The sequence below is a fragment of the Pseudoliparis swirei genome, chromosome 18, assembly GCF_029220125.1.
Source record: "Pseudoliparis swirei isolate HS2019 ecotype Mariana Trench chromosome 18, NWPU_hadal_v1, whole genome shotgun sequence".
Taxonomy (NCBI): domain Eukaryota; kingdom Metazoa; phylum Chordata; class Actinopteri; order Perciformes; family Liparidae; genus Pseudoliparis; species Pseudoliparis swirei.
Window position 1 is genome coordinate 4,043,210 of NC_079405.1, and position 24,922 is coordinate 4,068,131.

Sequence of the window (24,922 nt, forward strand, 5' to 3'; positions counted from 1 at the left end):
CAAAGGATTGTGGGATACCAAAGGATAAATAACCAAAGGAGGCGGAGCCTGAGATGGGACACAGCTGATGCTCCCAGCTGCCTTAAGATAAAAAATAAAAAAAAGTACTAATAACACAACAAGTGATCTACTTTAAACTGAGCTGAATGTTTTTATTAAGGTGGCAGCAACACACTGCCATGAGGAACTTTTTACTTTTATAGAACTTTCTCTCATCTGGATTTGATTGTTTCAACATTTTCCTCGAGGGTTTTATTTACAGAAGAAAAAGAAAACAGCGTAACTTGAGTTAAATCTTTTATTCCATTCAACAGACAGCGGTTGGTGTTTCTGTCTGAACATCACAGCGTTTCTGTCCGTCTGCTTTTGTGAATGAAGGAATACATTGAAGTGGAAATGTCATTTCTTCCATCAACAGTCACAGTTTAAACATTAGCTGAATTAAAGCTACAATAACTCAACGTACTTCATGATTGGTTGATTTTCATTTGAATTCTGCATCTTTCTGCATTCCTAACGGAAATTAAAAATTTCCAGACTGCAAAAAATCTAATAAGCACACCTTTGGATTCATACTTGATTTCATTTTTTTCCTTCAGTGTGAGGAAGTCACTCATTTTGACTTGAACTCGTCGGGATGTGAAGTCCGGCTCGGGTCTCTGCAGGGCTGCTGCTGCTGATGCAGATGGTTCAGATTCTGCTGACTCGGCACGTTTGAAGTTGGACAAACCGGGTCAAACTCTAAACTGCAGCCGTGTTAACGCCTCAGCCTCCAGATGATGACTCAGCATTCATGATTATTTATAGAGGCCTCGGTCTGCGTCAAATGAAGGGTGGTCTGCTTCTGCAGCCGGGTACTCAGAGTGTGTGTGTGTGTGTGTGTGTAATGACATCACAACCTCACTTTTAAAAGGCATTTTTCTTTTTCTCGATTTGAACGTTTTGATGCTTTTATGCACAAAAGAATAATACATGGAAATCTCCCGTTCTACAATCATAGCTGCAAACTCATAAGAGGCAGGTAGATTTTTTTTGGGGGGGGTCTCGCCACAGTCGTGTCACCTCACTGGCCCTCAGCTGGGGGGGCGGAGCTTACTGAACCAAGGGATCGCTCTCATCCCTCAATGTGTGTCAGTTTGTTCCACGGCCTTTTAAAACTCTTCAATGAGCTTTAAGTTGATTTAAAGTCTCACGAGTACATACAAGCAAATTCAATGACTTTAAAGATGAGCTTCTACAGGCTTGATATCAATTAATTTAGCTAACAGACAAAACAAGCAGTTTGGTGTTCAACCTAATTATCAAAGTTCAATTTAAGACCGTTTACTACCACAAATATAATTGACCTGTTTCAGTCATACATACAGGTTAATTCTATAATTTAAGTATTAAGTATCATGGAAAACCAATGTTTCTTTTCTCAGTATACTCATTATGAGACAATTAATTAAATTGGTGGGACTTGGGTCTTGATGAGCAGCAAAAATGGATGAATTACCCACGTAAAAGTTAGTTTATGGAAAACTCTTCTATGAGCCAGGTCAGTTCCTATAGATTTTTATAGCGAAAAAAAACCATTTAAAAAAGGGACATTTTGAAAGAGAAAACTGCCGAAATTCATTAAAAAAAATTATATGTTCTAAAAGCCAAATTTGACTTTCATTAGACTCAAACTTTCTCAGTGTGAACAAAGCCACAGACATTCAGTACAGGTGGGACGGCCCTCTGCATGATGTCACCTCCAGTCCAGGAGACGGCCGACTGGTATGCCCCCTGCTGGACTGGACTTTCCCCTGCTGGACTGGACTGCCCCCTGCTGGACTGGTTACACTCTTCATTCATGTGGTTGGATGGTATTTTTGGTCGGATTTACATTGCTCTTCATTTATCCACTCATCCATGCAACACACACACACACACACACACACACACACACACACACACACATTTTCCTCGTTAAGTTTTGTTGGTTAAATCTTTAGCTCAAAGTCTTGCAGTCTTCTCGTCGTTACGTCGCGACTTTCCATGAAGTTCAACGAATAAACTCTGAAGTTCTTGTTGCAGAGTTTAACTTTTTACCGATTGCCATGAACTTTGTCCGGTAACCAGTGCTTCAGCTCAATATTTAAAAAATGTAGACGTGAGAGAAATCTCCAAGCCATCGACCCGTTGCCGGTTCAAAGAGCATCTCCGAGACCAGGACGGATTACCGTGAGAATAAATGGACCCTAAAATATTAAACGTCTTTGTAACTAAAATGGGCTCTTTATGCCAATTCCTCTTCTTCAGGGCAAAGTGCTTTTCATAGTGGAAAAAATAATAATAGAGGTTATACCTGTAAATATTTAAAAGGTCTGTGGTTGTTTCCCAGCTTAAGGTAAATCCTTGCCGTCGCAGACAGTCTGTCCGTTCTTTGAAATAGTGGAGCGTCCCGAAGAAAAAAGAAGAATCAGTGTGTATTCAAGTTGAGCCGGAACTCATTTAAAACCAGCAGGATGGATATCTGAGCTCCGCCCACCAGGGGGAGATGTTTAGTTTAGCTCCTCCCACCCCCAAATGGGCCCGTCCACAGGTAATTCGGGAGCGTAAAAAAAATGCCGCCGCCCAACAGCGTCTGATTTCCACGGGTCTGATTACCCCAAAAACAAGATGGCCAATGAACTGGACTCAGCTGGATACCAGACGAGACGCAGCCGGTTCTTGGATCACAACAATGAAGCGGTGAATGATCTGCTGGTCAGTCAGCAGGTCTGTGGGTCTGTATGTAGGTCAGTTCATCAGTTCTGAGGTCTAACGGTAATCATAATCGCTGTAGGCCCGTCAGGGGGTCAGGAGGTCAGTGTGATTGCGTCACAGGTGCAGACGGATTTTGCCCTCCTGGGCGAGCTGGTGGATGATCTGCGTTTCAAAGTCGGCGCTGTGGACGCCGGTCTTCCTGAAGGCCCCGGCGAAGTGGTTCTCCTCCCAATAGTGGTGCCAGTTGCCCTGCTGGTCGGCGCCGTACCCGAACACGGACACCTGGAGACAGGAAGTGATGCAATGACGTACCGCAAGACGCCACCGGACCAAGTGCGGCTGGTCTGGCACTAAATGATGCATTTAAGAGCAAAGGCTGTTTGGAAAACTCTCCCCTATCTCAAGTGCACAGGCCACGCCCCCTCCCTCTCCAAGCCCCTCCCTCTTACCTGGTCACAGGTGTGCAGAGCGAAGATGATGGCCAGCATGCCAGTGGACGGGTAGCGACCGTGACCCTCGGTCCATCGATCGTGAGCGTACTTGAAGAACACCGGGTTCACCACCAGGATCTGCACACACACACACACACACACACACACACACACACACACACACACACACACACACACACACACACACACACACACACACACACACAATGCAATGTTACCATGGCAACGCGTTCAAGGCGTTCATGTCCATTGGCAGTTTTTAAATAAGCATGTGGTAAATACCTGTAGTTTTTAAACATAAATACATAATATGAAAACAGAATAGAAAAAAAATAATCAACTGTATTTAAATAATTTTGGTTTAACTTTATTTCTGTAAAGTAAAGAGATAATCGTACAGTAACTGTGTTATTTACAGGTTATTAAAATAAAAATGTACCGGATTTGAACTCAAATTTGACTTTTTACTGACGCTTTGGTCTAACTCAGGGGTTCCCAAACTTTTTAGACCACGGCCACGCACCCCCTTCTATATCCCGACCGGGTTCACGCCAGTGGCGTCCCTAGGCAAAAAACACCCGGGGCTAAAGCCCCGGATGTTTTTTCATTAGCCCCGAATGTTTTCAACCAAAAAAACACAAGTGGTTAACACCTCCAGGTCGCACTTGACGTCATTCACCCAAAACAGTGGAGTCAGACTGGCAGCAGGCGCACGTAACAGCAAGCTGCTGTCTGAGAGTGTTTCTATGTCTACAAATTTCGCTGCTCCCCCCCCCCCGTCGACAACGCTCGCACTGGCTAAGCCCCGGATGTATCCAAATCCTAGAGACGCGCCTGGTTCACGCACCCCCAATCCCCCGCACCGTAAAAAAAAACAGAATGCAAGAGTTGTTGACGGGAAGTGCTAGTGAGAGTGTGCTCACCTGTGCGCGCATCACGGCTGGGCGTTACGCGCGCCGGCATCGAGCCGAGAAGAGTTGTTGACGGGGGGGAGCGATGCGCGTTATGGGAGCGGCGGCGCTGGGCTTAGCCCAGAGGAGTGAAGCAGCGAAATGTGTAGACATAGAAACACTCTCAGACAGCAGCTTGCTGTTACGTGCGCCTGCTGCCAGTCTGACTCCGCTGCTTTGGGTGAATGATGTCACGTGCGACCTGGAGGTGTTAACCACTTGTGTGCCAAATCTTTTTTTTTAAATTAACATTCGGGGCTAATTAAAAAACATTTTTTAGCCTAGGGACGCCACTGGTTAAGACCGAAATGACACTTAAGAGCCCTGAGAATGTTTAATATTAATTATTACACCATTAGACCACCATTACATTTTTCCTCTCGCGCACCCCCTAGAGGCAGCTCGCGCACCCCCAGGGGTGCGCGCACCACACTTTGGGAATCCCTGGTCTAACTTTTAGATTAATTTTGACTTTTCAGACATTTTACCGTAAATTAAAACATCAAGCGTCGTCAAATTGACCCATTAAACCTTCAAATGAGTCGATGACAACATATTTAAACCCGACTGAGCTGTAACAACGTCCTGTAAACATGACGGAGCGTTTATTTTACCTTGTCTTTATCCGCCTCCACTCGCTCTTTAACCCTCATGTAGGTCCTGAACACAGAAACAATAACAGCTCATTATAGAGTTCAAGCTTCGTTTATGTTTCTCTTTATATAGAAAAACAAGAAAGCTCACATTAAAACACACATTAATATTCAGGCGTATTGTTGGGTATATAAAACATAGATTGTATTTTTTTATTTTACAGACAGCTGTTTTTTCAGATTTATTTCTGTAGATATTTAAACTTTTTAGTAGACATCTGCGAGGTATTAATTTATCTTCTGCATGTTTAATACTGATTATCATTTTAATGAAAACATATTTTTTTTCTATTTTCAGTTCATTTAGTATATTTATACATATTTATGTACATATCTGTGTTCATAGTAACATGCAACATTTTGATATATGTAAATTCCCTATGTTTAAAAAAAAACACTCAATAATTCTAATAATAATGTCTTTACCTATGAAAACAACAGTCTGATGTAAATGCTTCATGTATTCAACTTTATCAACATTTGTTATGTATATTTAAATACATAAAGAATATAAAAACGACATAATGCTCACACATTATCTGGTACCTTTTGCCTTCACGTGACATGTGGCTGTTTCATGGACGTATTCGCTAGATTTAACACATTTGTTTTGAGGTTTTAAATACACAGTTTTAACGAACTAGGACATGATAAACTTCATTAATCTATAATCTACTGCATTAAACTGCATTAGTGTATTAAAAACACCTCATTTCTCTCTCTACTGGTACTTTAGTGTGTAATTCAATACATTTTGACTTGTCCGGTGGACAGCGCGCTGGTCAGCCACTCCAGGTCTCTGAGTTTGAAGGGCAGCAGGACGAGGCGCACGCCGCGGGCCACGTCCACCGCGCTCTCCGGGTACAGGAAGTGATGCGTCGTCCGATTCCCCACGTCGCCCTCAAATCCTCCGGTCACCGCCTTGTTCATCCTAAAGAGGACGAGGATGAGGAGGGTCACACGCGTGTGTGTGTGTGCGTGTGTAACCCGTACCGGATCACGGAGTTATGGGAGTCGATCAGGTTGTGTGTGTGTGTGGGTGTGTGTGTGTGTGTGTGTGGGTGTGTGTGTGTGGGTGTGTGTGTAACTCGTACCGGATCACGGAGTTATGGGAGTCGATCAGGTTGTGGGTGTGTGTGTGTGTGTTTGAGTGTGTGTGTGTCTATCTGTCTGTCTGTCTGTCTGTCTGTGTGTGTGTATGTGTGTGTGTGTAACTCGTACCGGATCACGAAGTTGTGGGAGTTGATCAGGTTGTGTGTGTTTGAGTGTGTGTTTGAGTGTGTGTCTGTCTGTCTGTCTGTCTGTCTGTGTGTGTGTGTGTGTGTGTGTGAGTGTAACTCGTACCGGATCACGGAGTTCTGGGAGTCGATCAGGTTGTGTGTGTGTTTGAGAGTGTGTTTGAGTGTGTGTGTGTGTGTGTGTGTGTGTCTGTCTGTGTGTGTGTGTGAGTGTGTGTGTAACTCGTACCGGATCACGGAGTTATGGGAGTCAATCAGGTTGTGTGTGTGTTTGAGAGTGTGTTTGAGTGTGTGTGTGTGTGTGTCTGTCTGTGTGTGTGTGTGTGTGTGTGTGTAACTCGTACCGGATCACGGAGTTCTGGGAGTCGATCAGGTTGTGTGTGTATGTGTGTGTGTGTGTGTGTGTGTGTGTGTAACTCGTACCGGATCACGGAGTTCTGGGAGTCGATCAGGTTGTGTGTGTGTGTGTGTGTGTGTGTGTGTGTAACTCGTACCGGATCACGGAGTTATGGGAGTCGATCAGTTTGCCGTTTCCGGACCGTCGCAGGTTGCCGGAGTTGCCGACCACCGCGCAACTCCGGCAAGTGGAGGGGAGGGGCCTAAAGTCCACGGTGGGCGGGGCAATGACCTTGAACATCTCTGACATCACTTCCTTCAGAGACTGGTCGTTCCCGGACCGCTGAAGACTCTGTGGAGGAGTGGCAGCATATCAAAGACTTTTAAATTTTTATTTTCGGCTTCATGTTTTATACAATACAGAATAACTTCAGCTCTGCATGATGTGTTTTTTCCCCGCAGTGTATGAAGTCAGCGGAGGAACAAACTGATGATGTGAGCAGCGTTTCAACCCTGTAATCTACTAATGGATTCTGCAGCAGGACGTAATCCATAAATGCAGGAAAGGGACTCAGACGTTTGGCTCTTCATCCAGACAGCTGACAAATGTCAGACTTTAAAAAATACTGTATATATTTTCTGACAGACATATTTTCATCAATGGCCTCGATTTGATCGATATAACTATTGTTTTTAATCTTTGGTCTTCTTATAACATTCTGTGCGATTCAGCTGATTCAACAATTCAAGTATTTAATTCAAGGATAAATACATTAAATCTCTTCCAGTGACAAGTAGTAAAAAAGTGTTAAAACATATTTTGGCTTGTCCGGTGTCCGTATATGCCATAAAAAAATAATGGTGTATAGTATGTTGTAAAAATTTTATGACAAAAGTGTCAAATAAAAAATCTGAGTATAGATGTTAATACTAAAAAATAAATAAAATGTTTGTCTTTGGATGTATCTATGAGTTTATATATGTATGTATATATATATATATATGTATAATTTTGTGTATCATTTTCCCCTGTTTTAAATTTCTTTTTAATGTTTGTCTGAATTTTTTACATTTGTTTTATGAAGAAGTCGTAGTCCGTAGTACATACGTCCAAAAATGTTATCAATAAAATCTTAGCATAGTATGTCTCAAAGATTATTTGAAATAGTATCTCATAAAACAATGAGAAATCCGAATAGAGTGTGTAATCAAAAACAATCATCAGCCAAAGTAAGTGTGGCCCAGTCTGACAGGAACCAAGAGTCACGTTGTTATACATTCTACACCTCTTGCTTTTGGTCCTTACCAGCCACCATCTGAGCGCCTCGGGGTCAAAGTCGTCGTCGACGTCCCGGAGGACCGGCTGCTGCCCGGCGTCGTAGCGTCGGCTGAACCAGTCCGACTTCCCCAGGTCGGAAACACACGACTCGGCACAACCGCACGACCTGAAGGAGGAGAGCACGCGGAGGAGTGACGCGTGGACGGGGGAACATGGAATCGCCCCGGAAAAACGGAGCGCGTGACTTCCTGGACGTTACCGCGGGTCGTCCTGGGAGTCCTCTGCAGGCTTCTGCTTGGCTTCGGGTTGGGCGGTGCGGGGAGGAGGAGGGGGGGTCCTGGGAGGGTCAGGGGTCAGAGCAGCAGGGGGCGCTGTGGGTTCGACGACTGCAAACCCAGACGGACAGAAGGAGTCAGAGAACACTGCATCATGGGAACTCTGGCATCGATATGAACCGATCACAACACTGCAATCACAAAGTGTGTGTCGCGCGTTGGTTGGAGATGTTTTGGTGACGCCGGCTCCTCACCTGTCTCCCTGCCGGTGGGCGTGGCCCAGCTGATGGACAGAGGCAGGAAGTGCCTCCTCTGGATGCTCTGACTGGCGAGCATGAGGAAGAGGATGGCTGTGATCACCACGCCAACGCACAGCTTCCTCCTCAACAGCATGGCTGGACGGATGGCGAGCGGGGGGGCGTGTCGTTGTTGCCGAGCCGTCAATCAAACCTTCAGCCTGCTATGTCGGCATGTTTCGGTGCCGTCTGTCGTCATCTGGACATTTTGTCCCGTTCGGCCGTCTCTCCGCTGAGCTTCATCTCCGCGAAGCCTCGCTGCGCTCCGATTGGTGGAGACGGGGGGAGTCCGCTCGCATCTGGTTCGGGCGGAAAGAAACGGCGACATCAGCGGCGTGGACAAGAAGTGGAAACTGAATTTGTTTGATTAAGATAAATTAATTCACTTTGCAATTCGAAGACTTTTGGAGCTCAATTAACTTCAGAAACATGAAAGAATCTGTGGATTCAGGCTTGAGGTCCGGCTGCTTGATGATTAAGTTATGAGTGATTATAGTGTTGATAACACGTGTTAACGTTACAAGAGGAATCACATCTATAATTAATCAATTATTAATAAGAACAACATTATATATGTTGATTACAGACTATTTATGACACATGTATTACCCATAAAGAAACAAAGTATCCATAATAAACAGTTTGTAACACATGATTAGGGCTGCAACTAACGATTATTTTGATAATCGATTAATCGGTTGATTATTTTATCGATTAATTGATTAATCGGATAAAAAATAAAAACAACTTTAATTTTCAACCCTTTATTCAAAACAGGGTCCGTACGGTCATGGAAAACCTGGAAAAGTCATGGAATTTTTAAATGGCTATTAGCAGGCCTAGAAAAGTAATTGAAAAAAATAAAATCCCAAAATATTTGGAAAAGTAATGCAAATTTGTTTTATTCACATGTTAATTTACACGGTATATATATACGGTATGCTTTGGAATTCTCATTGTTAGTTTAAATACTACATCTTCTCACTTTGTCACGTATAGACAGAATTTTCACAAAATGTTTAATCATGGAAATGTGGTTTAAAGTCATGGAAAGGTCCTGGAGATCCACTGGTCAGCATGTGGATGAACCTGTTCACTGGTCACCATGGTGATGAACCTGTTCACTGGTCAGCATGTGGATGAACCTGTTCACTGGTCACCATGGTGATGAACCTGTTCACTGGTCAGCATGTGGATGAACCGTCACAAACAGACTGACAGCTTTCCTCTCCTGAGCAGTGGTCCCCATGTGGACCGGCCCCCTGAACAATATCGCGTTCCAATTTATTATTATTTTCACCTGGCCCGCTGCCGTTGAGATTGCAGTGAGACGCGGAAAAATTGTGAAGTGGTGCTCTTCGCAATAAAACATCTTTGATGGACGTGTCGAGTCTCGGCCAATCAGCGTTCAGATGTCCACAGCGTTTGGGAAGTTAGGTTAGCTTGAATGTTAGTCCGCTACATCTGCTGCTGTCACGCTGCACAGTGTAGCGATACTAACAAAGTACCCGTACGTTAAAAACGATGTGATTTAGCATATTTTTAGTTCCGATACTTCATTAAAAGAGCGATCAGAGCGCACACGCTGCTCCTCTCCGTTAAATGGTGTCTGCACGCGCAGCGCACACAGCGAGTGGCGTCGTGGCTTATCTCCGTTGCCTTTCTCCGTGGAAAAATATTTTCCGCTCTCCGCCACGGAATAAATAACCACGTTTTCTACGTTCTACTCTTGTGGAAATGCCACACACGTCGTGACATGTAGCGCCCTGGTGTCTGGGGTCATAACGTCACCCGGAGGCGCACTTAGCTCCGTGAATGTCTCCAACTACGTGAATGACTTCCGCATCCAGCGCCACGTGAGCAGCAGCAGCCAATTAGATTCATCAACAGAGGAGCAGCTCAGCGCTGATTGGCTCTCACAACGCAGCGTTCCGTCTCTCCTCTTCCTCCACTCCGCTCTGGTTTCTCCTGCGCCGCTCTGCGCTCAACTCAACTTTGTTTATACTCCGTGACTTATTGAGCGCCGTAATAATCGCGCGACACAACGAATCGATAATGAAATTCGTTTCCTTTATCGATTCGTTGTTGCAGCCCTACACATGATGCATCACAAGCTGTTATTAATTATATAGAACTAATATTACAAACTTATCATCCAAGAAACTAAAAAACAAATCTATAACTAACCGTGACGTCGACCTCGATGTCTGAAGAGCTTATTTTTAAACGATGACATCATCTTAAACAATAGTGAAGAGGAAGAGGAAGGGAGAGGTCCTCGAAATTGTGTTCCTCTCCCTCTCCCTCTTCAGCCACAGTCCACTTCTCTCTTTCCCTCTTCCTCCCACAGCCCACTTCCCCTCTTCCTCTTCCTCCCACAGCCCACTTCCCCTTCCTCCCACAGTCCACTTCTCTCTTTCCCTCTTCCTCCCACAGCCCACTTCTCCTCTTCCTCTCCCTCCCACAGCCCACCTCTCCTCTCCCTCTTCCTCCCACAGCCCACCTCTCCTCTTCCTCTCCCAGCCCACCTCCCCTCTTCCTCCCCCTCTTCCTCCCACAGCCCACCTCTCCTCTTCCTCTCCCTCCCACAGCCCACCTCCCCTCTTCCTCTTCCTCCCACAGCCCACCTCTCCTCTCCCTCTTCCTCCCACAGCCAACCTCTCCTCTTCCTCTCCCTCCCACAGCCCACCTCTCCTCTCCCTCTTCCTCCCACAGCCCACCTCCCCTCTTCCTCCCACAGCCCACCTCCCCACTTCCTCCCCCTCTTCCTCCCACAGCCCACCTCCCCTCTCCTCATGCAGGAATGTTTCCCTGCAGACAAACTCGCTCTCTGAATACCAATCAGATCTGGATTCAGTTCAGCTTCTCCTGTTTCAGCTCTCGCTCTCCTCCTGTCTGCTTCAATGTCCCTCACTCACCGTGTGTGTGTGTGTGTGTGCAGTCCTAATCAGCTGACCTATGTCTGTGTGTGTTTTTTATTTACTTTGTTGAGTGACTTATATCTATTTCAGTGTTGTAACTGCTTCTACACACACATGAACGTGCACACTCACACATACCACACACACACACACAAACACACACACTAAAGCTCCTTTTCAAACATGCACATTGTTGCATAGCTGTGATGTCAACGTGACCATTTCTGTAACAAGTGTGAACATTGAATCCATCACTGAGTCACTTAGTGAAGCGAAATCTGTTTCATAAACCGTACAGAAAACTGAGGTGAGTTCAATTTCAGGAAATGACGGCGTCTCTGGTGTTGATACAAATCTCAAATCTTGTTTTTTAAACTTGAAAAGTTCACGGGACCAGGATGTGAGACGTTCAGGACGACGCGTTCGATCATTTTAAACCAATGAAAAAGAGAGATCATCGTCAGACGATGGCCGGATGTTTCCCAGAATGCATTTCGGCCGGTGAGTTCCACACAGACAGTTTACCTGCATTCAACCAAAGACTACTCGGACGTGATTAATCGTGATTAATATGTGTTTACTGCCCGACTCTCTAACAATCTAATTAATTGTGCAGCTTTTCATATGATAATATATGAATATAGAGTCAAGCGAGGTTTTTTAAACGCAGCGTTCAAAACAAGATTCTCTTAACAGTCAAGCACAATGAAGGCTTTACTTTACATTACTTTACATTACATGTCATTTAACTGACCTTTTTATTCAAATTGACTTACAATAAGTGAGATCAACCATGAGTACAAACTCAGAACAACAACAATCAAGAAAGTAACTAAGTAAACTACAAAGATACCATGACTAATACCATTCAAATGCCACTGAAGTGCTCATCTGTTTTTATTCAAGGTATAGTCGGGAAAGATGTGTTTTTTTACTCAATTGAAAAGATATTTTTGCACATTTCCCCGAAATGAGAGAAGAAATCAAACGCAGAGACACTAAATATCTCTCTGAAGACGATCGCCTCTGACCAAGTGTCAACGGTAACTCGTAAAACTTCTGCACGTATCATCACAGCTCTGCGGCTACTGCGAGAACAGAGCGGGCGAGTCGGGGCAGATTCTGACGGCTCAACACTGACACACACGAGTTCCTGTTGAGTTCCTGTTGAGTTCCTGTTGAGTTCCTGTTGCTCATTTCCTCCCCAGAGAGTTCAACGCTCTCTGGGGGAAAGCTGCAGGACGATGACCTCTAAACTGCTGCGGCGCCATGTGGACTGTGAGACGGTCCAAGAGGGCGTCGACAACATAAGCGGGCCAGAAACAAAGTGTGTGGAAGTCCACACGGAGAGAACAGGGATCGATATCTACGTTAAATAATCATGGTTTTGAATGGGAGCCAGTGGCCAGTATTGCTGAATATTCATGTGTTCATCCGCGCAGGTGGCTTGAATGAAAGTTTAAAATATGCAGCGCGGTCCGATTAATATATTCTGGTGCACACGGGTCAAACCGGGTCAAACCGGCTCAATCGGTGCTTCCTGGTTTATTAAAACTGTTGTAAACTAGAACGTAAATCGACGTGTTGAATTTGTGCTGCTTCACGTCATTCGGTTATTTACGTGAACATGTCGACTGTGAAACGGGCACATTATCTCACATGAATCCATCTCACTCAACTTCATATTGAGTTCCTGAAATGTGAGATTGTGACATCGTCTTTGTGACTTCCTCTTGTTGCAATGAGGATACACTATGTTATTGTCCTTTAATACACTAATATAGCGATAATAGAAAAAAAAAAAGCAACTACACCCTTTTAAAAAGCAACAGACCATTATCTCTTCTCTTCATTTATATATATATATATATATATATATATATATACACACATACATACAGGCACATGCACAGATAGAGCCCTAGTGGTGCTCAAGCACCAGCCCCTTTGCCCTGGATGAGAAAAGTGCCCTTTTTGCTGGAGACACGTTTTTTTCATTCATCCGTATTTAAGAATAAAAGTTACTCTTTCTGTCATCAAGTCCCCCCAAATGTGTTTTAATATCCGACGGGGCATTTATTTGAGTTATTGAGAATTTCGCCCCGACATGCTCCGCGTCGCCCCCTCCCCCCCCTCCTCCTCCTCCTCCACTTCCTCCTCCCTGCAGTGCTCCTCGCGCCACGAAACGGGTGCACCTCCTTCTCCTCTGACCCGCAGCATCAGACACACAGGTCATGATGGTGTTTGTCCCCTGACGTTGTTTTGTGATAAATCAACCACAACATTAGCGCTGCTGAAAACATGACGTCACAACTGGTCCGACGTTTCCTAAAAAAATTAATAAACAAAAACTCACGAAATCCGTGATTTCAAAGCCTCGTCCAGCTGTTTACTGACGTTAGTTATGTTTAGAGAATAGAGAGAGGGAGAGAGGAGAGAGAAGAGAGAGAGAGGAGAAAAGAGAGAGAGAGGGAGAGAGAGGAGAGAGAAAAGAGAGAGAGATCTTATTCCGTTCTATTTCACTGGCTAGTCTAGGATTTGCGTGGCTAGACTGAAAAAAAAATCATAAGGCCTCTCTGGTATTGTTCAGAGGGCCGGGCCTTAGTTTGAGGACCACTGCTCTTGGCTGTTGATGTCTATCAATATTGCTCATTTTGAAAATGACGTCAGAGGGCAATACGGATCCGTATCAGACCAGCGAGGAGGGCAATACGTGGCTGGCATGACGCCCATTAGCCAATCAGAACGCTTGTACTGTTGTTGCTATATAATAATTCATCTTTATTCATAAAGAAAATGTAAGCTAGCTGTCTGATGCTGCCAGAGGAGACGCAGGTCGAGGACAGCATCATCAGTGTATTGATGCTTATGCTTCAGCTCTGTCAGAATTTTCTTTTGACATTGGGTGCCCTTTTTTGGGGTTTGAGCACCTGCCCCCCAAAATGTCTGTGCACGTGCCTGTATACATATATATATATAAATATTTTATATATATATATCTTATATATATGATACAAAATCTTTTATATTTATATATATATTTGGAAAATATGTTATATCTATATATATATATGTATAAATAGATATAAAATATTTTTTATGTATATTTATTCAAAATAAATATTGTATATCATACATATAAGATATAAAATATGTTATATATATTTTTAAAAGTCTTTTATATCTTGTATATATATAAGATATAAAAGATTTTATATATTCAAAAAAATCTTTTATATCTTTCATATAATAAGATATAAAAGATTATATATATATAAAAAACTTGTATATCTTATATATATAAAATAAGATGTAAAATATTTTATATATATATAAAAAAAATCGTATATATAATTATAAGAAATAAAATATTATATATACAGGACTGTCTCAGAAAATTAGAATATTGTGATAAAGTTCTTTATTTTCTGTAATGCAATTAAAAAAACAAAAATGTCATGCATTCTGGATTCATTACAAATCAACTGAAATATTGCAAGCCTTTTATTCTTTTAATATTGCTGATTATGGCTTACAGCTTAAGAAAACTCTAAAATCCTATCTCATAAAATTTTAATATTTCCTCAGACCAAGTAAAAAAAAAGATTTATAACAGCTGAGTGTTTGTCAAGGCTCAGGAAACCCTTGCAGGTGTTTGAGTTAATTAGACAATTCAAGTGATTTGTTTAATACCCTACTAGTATACTTTTTCATGATATTCTAATATTTAGAGATAGGATATTTGAGTTTTCTTAAGCTGTAAACCATAATCAGCAATATTAAAAGAATAAAAGGCTTGCAATATTTCAGTTGATTTGTAATGAATCCAGAATGCATGACATTTTTGTTTTTTTAATTGCATTACAGAAAATAAAGAACTTCATCACAATATTCTAATTTTCTGAGACAGTCCTGTATATATATATATATTTAAAAAATATGTTATATCTTATATATATATATATATAGTATTGAGAGCCTCACACTAAGATATCCACACTAACGATTAAAAACAGATACGTGGAAAATATGGTCAACGACTGGAGTTTCACTTCTTTGCGACAAGATATGATTTTATTTAAAGATTTTTAAAGGTGGTCGACTGTTTGACCGAGAAACCACAGCTTCCCCCCGTTTTATTACCGCAACCACCGTTGAATAATATCGTCAAATAGCACGCAGAAATAACCTAAACTGAATATGCTTTTTGGAATATTTAAATAATCCCTATACGAGTGTCAGTGTTGATCTGAGTGGGTTTGGGGTCGCGAGGTTTATCGGTCTGCTGAGTGAGTGTTATTTCAGGCTTCGGAGGCGGAGGCGGGGTTCAAAGGTCACATGGTTTCCTGTACAGAGAAAGCCACATACCAAAAAAACTCTCCCTTCTTTCTCTCTCGCTTCTTCTTTCTCCGTGACCTCTGACCTCCGTTGACACAGAAGAAGAACGGTGTTGACTCTCACACCACCTGCCACGCGGCGGGACGGGGATTAGACCTAGAGCTACAGTGTTTTAAATATTCTTTCTTTTCCTCATGTGAAGTTAGAGAAACATGAAACATGGTCCCTGGAGGAGAAGAAGCTTTTTGCTATATTTATATATTTTCTCTCGTTCTCTATATTTTAATAAAAAAGCGGTTTATTTAAAAAGTTTAAAAGGCTCAGTTTGATTAAATAACATAAACTTACCTGTCGTAGTCGTGGTTTTATTGTCCAGGATTAAAATATATCTCTCCAAGTAAGTTCTTGTATTTATTACCCAACTACAAAAGGTCCCATAACTTCCCACATAAGATCCCACAAGTGGATCTCAAACTTGTCTGACAGCAATCCAAACGACTATTACTGTAATACTTGTCAAGTCTTGAAAGCTGACGTCACATTTCTGGTAAGATTCATTTGTTCTCTGATCACGTCGTTCACGGTTCAATACACAAAGGAATAATCGGCACAAATGTGGAATATTTATTTAATCTTTACGAATCGATGCAAATTTGTGAGAGTCTATTAATCTGTCGGAGGAAAATACTAAAAATAAATTAGCTAAATACTCTGCGGTTACACAGTGCCTCGGGCTTTTATTGTGAAAAGTAAGAACCGAAGGAGTGGATCTGGAATAAGGCAAAGCGCTGCCCTCTTGTTTGGGGACTACGGAGCCTCCGCGTTGTCGTGCGTTGTGATTGGTTTGTGCGTCGACCTTGTTGCATAAAAAAAAAAAAATGAAAACAAATAAAAGTGACCGAAGGACGTAACCATAGAAAACCCAGAGGAGACAAAACACCTCATAGTCGTGAGTTCCACACATCTAGAGCTACACATGCACACGTGTTTTATGTGATAACAACCTGAAGTTGTCAGGAGAAACTTTTCAGCCGAGTGTGCAGAAAACAACGTGAACGTTGTGTTTACCATCAGGATAAAAACGAGATAAGGTCACGAGATAAATGTCACTGGGTCGTGGGACACCTGATAAATACGAGAGACCCACAGAGGGATTGATGAGCTGTGAACACACAGAGCGGTCAAACAGTTATTTATTAAGGTTACTGACCCGGTGAGGTGAAGACGAGCTCAATGAGAGCACGCCACGCTCATCTAAACATCTAAACATCTCAACATTTAAACATCAAAACATCAAAACATCAAAACATCTAAACATCTAAACATTTAAACATCTAAACATCAAAACATCAAAACATCTAAACATTTAAACATTTAAACATCTAAACATCTAAACATTTAAACATTTAAACATCAAAACATCTAAACATTTAAACATCTAAACATCTAAACATTTAAACATCAAAACATCTAAACATTTAAACATCTAAACATCTAAACATTTAAACATCAAAACATCTAAACATCAAAACATCTAAACATCTAAACATTTAAACATTTAAACATCTAAACATCTAAACATTTAAACATCTAAACATTTAAACATCTAAACATTTAAACATCAAAACATCTAAACATTTAAACATCTAAACATCTAAACATTTAAACATCAAAACATCTAAACATTTAAACATCTAAACATCTAAACATCTAAACATCTAAACATTTAAACATCTAAACATTTAAACATCTAAACATTTAAACATCTAAACATTTAAACATCTAAACATCTAAACATCTAAACATTTAAACATTTAAACATCTAAACATTTAAACATCTAAACATTTAAACATCTAAACATCTAAACATTTAAACATCTAAACATCTAAACATTTAAACATCTAAACATCTAAACATCTAAACATTTAAACATCTAAACATCTAAACATTTAAACATTTAAACATCTAAACATTTAAACATTTAAACATCTAAACATTTAAACATCTAAACATCTAAACATCTAAACATCTAAACATTTAAAAATTTAAACATCTAAACATCTAAACACCTCTAAACCTCTTTTACCTATTTTATCTCTTTAACTTGTTTACCCCTTTTATCTCATTCTACCTATTTTCCTCTTTACCCTCTTTACGGTTGAATGTTTCAGTTTCCACGAAGACGGCAGGAACACGACTTTATTTCTGTCAAGTGTCACTGACCCGAGGCCCAATGGAAAATGTGTCGAACACGAACACACACACACACACACACACACACACACACACACACACACACACACACACACACACACACACACACACACACACACACTCTCTCTCTCTCTCTCTCTCTCTCTCTTTTAAAGGGTTTTCAGCAACCTCTCAGAAACTCACTCCCCTTCCAGTTACAACTCTGACTCAGACCGACTCGTCTACTTTATATCTGTACTCTCCGCTTAGAGAGCGAGTCCTCGGGGTGCAGCTGTCTGCTCCGTAAAGACGACACCCATTTCCTGTCTGGGGGAGCCCCCGCCCCCCCCCCCCCACACACACACACCTTATTAAAAAGGTTTTTTCTTTACGAGAAGTGAGACTTTAAAGACGGAAAAAAAATGTAGAAAGTCCATCCGACGTTAAATAACTCTGTGATAGTGAGAATAAAAACCGACTCGAGTCGTTAACAATCTGTTTCTGAGTTCAGATTTAGAGTCAGCCCTCTTTAATTATATCCTCTCCAAAGAGAGAGAGAGACGGAGGTTCTATAATTATGTCATCTATGGTTTCAGTTGTAACCCATCAACCTCCAGCTCGGAATCGCAGAGTCACGTCGAGCGCCACCGGACCGTTAACACACACACGGCTTATTACAGACGCACAGATACATATCAATATATCTACACCGCAGAGTCTAAATTCATCCCACGAGGATCGGAATTATACTCGTCTCCACAAGAATACCACAGAACGTTAAATAGAAGAAATAAAATGTTCAACGGGAAGCAAGAGAGGAGTAACGGGAACATTACGGGCAAAAAGAGGAGAAGAAATGTTATTAAATACAAAATAAAGTCACTAATCTTTGGAGAGAACTGCTCCACGTCAGATAGAAAAGAACTGGAAGAAGGAAATTGAGGTCAAAAGGTCAAAACCGACCCAACAGAGATCAATATTTAGTATTATAGGAGTACAATAGAAGAGTACAGTGAAGTTAAATGTCCCAGAGAAGTATTATGATGTCGTCAAATACAATAACACCAACTGTGTTGTCGAGAGCTGTATTGATCATTAATTGATCACCTTGGATGGATAAAAACATTTCATTTTTAACTCTGTTAATAATCAGGTAATCGTTACTTTAATTCAGATTTCAGCTTCACAAATATGTCGTTTTTTCCGTTATATACGACTTAGACGTGAATATATTTAAATTAGTATATTACATAATGAGATTCTATACAAACAACTTTAGAATATTACATAATATATTAAAAAGAGGTGCAGAATAACTATCATGGGAATACTGAAGAAGTATTATCCTAGTATTGTATATATGTATATTTATTACCCCTTCGTCTGTAGTGCGGCTGTATTGCTGAACTGCATCCTCATCGGGATCAATAAAGTTTGATCCAAACTGTTGATCGATACACTTCGTCTCATCTGGGGATCAATACATTTTATCTTAAGTGTTTTTGTAGGAGATGTGTCGGAGATTAAATTACAATAAAAAACAATAAAATCTAAACGGAGCAGCTGAGGAGCACAAACAATCTCAAATGTATATATATGTATATTATATATACATATATATAATATTATATATATATATGTATATACTGTAGATCCACTGTGTGTACTTCCTCATCTCTTTCTCTTCTCCCTCTTGCATGTCCACCTCCTCCACTCCTTCCCTACTCCCTCCTCTCCTTCCCTACCTCCTCTCCCTTTCTTCCTCCCCTCTAGCACTCCTTCAAAACCTCCTCCTTCTCTTTTGCACCTTGTTCTCACCTCCTCAGTTACCTTTCCTTGTGTTTCCTCCACTTCTCTACATGGTCCTCCCCATTCTTTACTTCATCTAATCCTTCTCTACCTCCTATTTAACTTCACTACTTCCTCCACGCCTCCTCTACCTCCTATTCTCTGTTGTCTTCTCTCCCACATCCTCTTTATTCTTTACCTCTATCTGTCCTTCTCGGCCTCTTCTTTTCCATTCCTATCTTCCCCTTAACTGCATTTTATTTTATATATATATAAATATATGTAAATATATATTTATATATATATATAAATATATATAAATATATGTAAATATATATATATATTTATATATATAGTGAAAAACAGGCAGAGCACAAATGTTCTGTCTTCAACATTTTCAGCAAATGAAATATATATATTATATATATGTGTGTGTAAAGTAAAGACATATACAGTATATATATATATATATATATATATATATATATATATATAATGGTGAATACAAAACCTTTTGGCTCTGCCTGTATTTCACAAAAAATGATAAATATGTATATATATTTCCGAGACTAGACAGGTAGATAAACACATTGAAGTGCAGGCCAACCATTGTCAGCAGAGAGCAGATGGGTCCGACATATATTCTAGAAACGTCTAACAGCTATTTTTCTTGCGCGGTTGTTGTAACAATAAACTACGTCCTTAATCAATAGTTTGATCTTATCTTAAGTGTTTCTGAAGGAAAGTGTAGGAGATAACACACTGAGAGGGAGCAGCAATAAAACCATGACAACCAACTGTGAGCACCTCAGACCTCTGTGGATAATGAAAGAGTCCTTAAACAAGGTAACCACAGGCTTCATAAAGAGGAATATTATAGGGAGGAGAGGAGAGATAATAACACAGCAGAGAGCATAACGGTCACACTGTAAATAATATACAAATATATATACGAGACAATACTGTACATCATAAATATATCAAATAAATAATATAATAATCTATACGAGATAATAAAGTACATCTATACAGGACTGTCTCAGAAAATTAGAATATTGTGATAAAGTTCTTTATTTTCTGTAATGCAATTAAAAAAACAAAAATGTCATGCATTCTGGATTCATTACAAATCAACTGAAATATTGCAAGCCTTTTATTCTTTTAATATTGCTGATTATGGCTTACAGCTTAAGAAAACTCTAAAATCCTATCTCATAAAATTTTAATATTTCCTCAGACCAAGTAAAAAAAAAGATTTATAACAGCTGAGTGTTTGTCAAGGCTCAGGAAACCCTTGCAGGTGTTTCGAGTTAATTAGACAATTCAAGTGATTTGTTTAATACCCTACTAGTATACTTTTTCATGATATTCTAATATTTAGAGATAGGATATTTGAGTTTTCTTAAGCTGTAAACCATAATCAGCAATATTAAAAGAATAAAAGGCTTGCAATATTTCAGTTGATTTGTAATGAATCCAGAATGCATGACATGTTTGTTTTTGAATTGCATTACAGAAAATAAAGAACTTCATCACAATATTCTAATTTTCTGAGACAGTCCTGTATATATATATTTAGAATAAATATTATACAAATATATATACGAGATAATACTGTACATCTATATATATATATATTAAATTAATATTATACAAATACATGATACAATACAGTACATCTATATATATATAAAATAAATAATATACAAATACATGATACAATACAGTACATATATACATATATATAAAATAAATAATATACAAATCTATACTAGATAATACATAACAGCTGTTATATATAAATATATATATATATATATTAAGTACATATTATATAAATATATACAAGATAATACAGTACATTTATATATATATATACATACATCTATATATATATCTATTAAATAAATGATATACAAGATAATACAGTATATCTACATATATATATATATATATTAAATAATATAAAAATATATATGAGATAATACAGTGCATCTATATATACAGTATATATATATATATATAAAATAATATACAAGATAATACAGTACATCTATATATATACATATTATTATTAATATATATACATGTTCAAGTTCTTTAAGTTAACTCAAGTTGATGGGAAAGTGTTGTGAAATGTTTGTTGTTGTTCCTGAAAGTGACTTTGAGTCAGCTCAAGAATGCACAAAAAACAGCCTTCGCTTAATTATCAACTCCGGGGGTGGAAATCATCCGTGAAACGAATTACACTTTCCAGAGTTTCAGAGAGTTGTCTGGTTGACTCCATCGTCTCCCGGACGCTCCTTAATTAACCTTTTTGCATTTGGATTGTGGCAGTTGCTAATTTCCAACCGTGCGACTCAATAATCTTCTACCTAATTAAATACAACCCACTGTCCGCACTGATTGATGTCAACAAACCGGCCGCCCAGGTACAGCCTGCTCCTGCACTCCCACTCAAAGTCAGTGAACTTTGACCTGTTTCCTTGTTTATTTTTAGGAATGAAAAACAACTCAAAGTTTATCTTGTTTTATCACCAAAAGGAATTTAAAACACGTCTCTGAACGGACTCACCGACGGAAACAGAGGAATACATGTTCGTTCTCGACGAGGAAAGCAAAATATAACTATTAGATGAACTGGTTGTCATGGTAATCATGCAAAACCCCAATTCTGCCTCTTCTCTTCTCTAATGAACACCAGAAACCTGACAATGCAAAATAAGAAATAAGACTTTAATCGTCATTTCAAACAAACCGTGATTATGTAAATAAATAAATGTTGTTTCTGCAAGTTATTAATAGTAATTATAATGTGAACGTCAGTTCAGCCTATATTGTGTTTGTCTGGTGGTATTTAAGATAAAGGCCTGATGTTTCAAGACCTTAAAGAGGGAGACGATATTTTAATAGATTTATGTTCCGAAATTCTTAAAGAAAATGTTCATATTCTTTTAGAAAAGGTTTATTCACGTGACTGTGTTATTACAAAGCGATGATGATGATGATGACGATAATGATGAAGATGACGATGATGATGATGGAGGACAATGTGGAAAATAAAAGTGATCGTAATGATTTCTGTAAATAATACTAAAATATTAAACAAATAAAATTAAAAAAAGAAATATTAAAATATTAAAAATGTCAAAATAAAAAATGTGTGTCACTTTAATTTAGATTAATTCATTAAAGTGAACAATTTGAAAATAAAATAAATATATATAAATAAATATATAAACTAAGTTATTATTAACTGAGTTAAATGGAAGTTAAAATAAACTTTTTAAAACAGTTTAATCGATGTTGGCTGCAGTAAAACCAGCTAACGGGTATTGTAGGGACCAGAGAGAGGGCTGGGTGGTCTGTGGTGGTCTGAGGCGGACCAGGTCTCCAGAGACCAGCATGAGGGACGAGCAACACACAAGCTGGAGAAAGTCACGTCGGAGAGCGAGAAAGTCTGACGACAGTTCCCCCTCCCCCCTCACACCCCTCCACCCTCTCTCCACTTCTCTCTCTTTTCTTATCTTGTCCACCACCTTTTTATTTTGGGCGCAACAAACTGCAACAAGCGACCGAGCAGCGTGAGAACAGCGCGAGGAGGACAGCGCGAGGCGGACAGCGCGAGGAGGACAGCGCGAGATGGACAGCGCGAGGGGGACAGCGCGAGGAGGACAGCGCGAGGGGGACAGCGCGAGGAGGACAGCGCGAGGGGGACAGCGCGAGGAGGACAGCGCGAGGAGGACAGCTGGACCGAGCAGCTGGAACCGGCACGAAGTTCGGTGGAAAACTTCACCCGAAGTTTGCAGGTCTTAAGTTTCCACCACACACACACACTCTCACACACACACCTACACTCTCACACACACACACACACACACACACACACACACACACACACACACACACACACACACACACACACACACACACACACACACACACACTCACACACACACACACACACACACTTTGTGGGCTGTGCCCCGGGGTCCCCACACACACACGCACACACGCGCGCGCGCGCACACACACACACACTGACCTGGTAAACAGCCGGTTGAACGGCACAAATCTCCGGTGAGAAGAAGGACTTCACGTGAAGGAGCGACGTCCGGATGCTTTTTCTTCTTCTCTCTTTGTGAAGCTGCAGAGTAGTATTGGGGCACGATGATGCAGAACTAACAGGCCCCGCCCACCGGGGAGAGGAAAGGGGGGGCGGGGGGAAGAGAGAGAGAGAGGGGGGGGTGGGGGGCGCACGAAGTGGGGGGAGGAGGTAGAAGGGATTTTTTTCCAGAGGTGCCTTGATGTTGTCAGTGTGTGCGTGTGTGTGTGTGTGTGTGTGTGTTTTCGTGGCAGATGTGTTTCGCAACTGTTCTCACCCCCCCCCACCCTATGGAGGACTTAAAATGACTTAAGTATAAATAAATAAATAAATGAATGCATGAATAAATACAAGAATAAATAAATAAATGCTTAAATAAATGTATAAATTAATAAATAAATGCTTAAATAAATGTATAAATAAATAAATAAATGTATAAATAAATAAATAAATGTATAAATAAATAAATAAATACAGGAATGAATAAATATAAGTTATAAATCAACAAGACATCATTAAATAAATATATTTCTGCATTTCTGTATTTCTTCATTTATTTTTCTCTATTTATGTGTCCACACGTATTTCTTCATTTATTTATGTGTGACATTTACGTGTCCGTATATTCAAATGAGCTGGGGCGGTCCGAACCTCTGTCTAAAGCATGATTGGTCACAGGAGTGTGATGCACCTGGTGTGTTGTGCTCTACTACTTCTGCCTGGCACATGACGCTGAAGTTGACTCGCTCAGCTCACCGTTAGCAGAAGTTAGCCTCGACAGCTTTTTGACTTCAGCCGTTTATCAATTCCAAGAACACTGAGTACAGACTCGTGTTCTTTTGGAGTCTGGTCTTTGGAGTCTGGTTTTGGGAGTCCAGACTCTCGAGGACGCAGGACGGTCTTTCTGGTCTTGTGACGTCACCACATCAACTGTTCTTGCGCATGAATTTACTCAAATTATTCACTGTAAAATAATTTACAGTGGAGTAGAATGTGTTGCGGTGTTCACTGTTGTTTGGCGTAGGCTACGAATAAACGATAATAAATATACAACGTCTCGTAGCTTTCCTGACCCAGGGTCGCTACAATATGAAGTTATGAATCTTAACCCTCAGTCAAATTGACGTAACGTTATCTTTTAGTAAATAATAAACTCGTTGTGCTCTTTAGATCCTCAAAAACCTAATTATATCTCATGTTTAGCCGCTACGGAGACGTCAGAGCCAGCGGAGCATTTCAAAAAGTCCTGCCGAGATCAGGCTTCTCTCGGCGGCCACACAGCGCGCTGAGCGCCCGGCGCCCGGAGCTCAGAGGTCCCGCGAGCAGGACCTCAAATCTCCGTCGCATATCCTTATTAGACT

At 40.4% G+C, this 24,922-nt stretch overlaps 1 protein-coding gene across 1 annotated transcript; it reads right to left on the bottom strand.

Moving 5' to 3' along the window:
* Positions 1 to 284: 284 nt before the first annotated feature.
* On the bottom strand, positions 285 to 23,608 carry st3gal8 (ST3 beta-galactoside alpha-2,3-sialyltransferase 8). The gene is made up of 9 exons (XM_056437147.1): positions 23,502 to 23,608; positions 8,174 to 8,514; positions 7,904 to 8,030; positions 7,672 to 7,810; positions 6,524 to 6,717; positions 5,543 to 5,722; positions 4,753 to 4,798; positions 3,186 to 3,305; positions 285 to 3,018 (listed from the first exon to the last, which is right to left on the bottom strand). The coding sequence occupies exons 2-9, from the start codon at positions 8,310 to 8,312 to the stop codon at positions 2,851 to 2,853; spliced, it is 1,113 nt and encodes a 370-aa protein (XP_056293122.1). The 5' UTR covers positions 8,313 to 8,514; positions 23,502 to 23,608; the 3' UTR covers positions 285 to 2,850.
* Between the last annotated feature and the right edge of the window lie 1,314 nt (positions 23,609 to 24,922).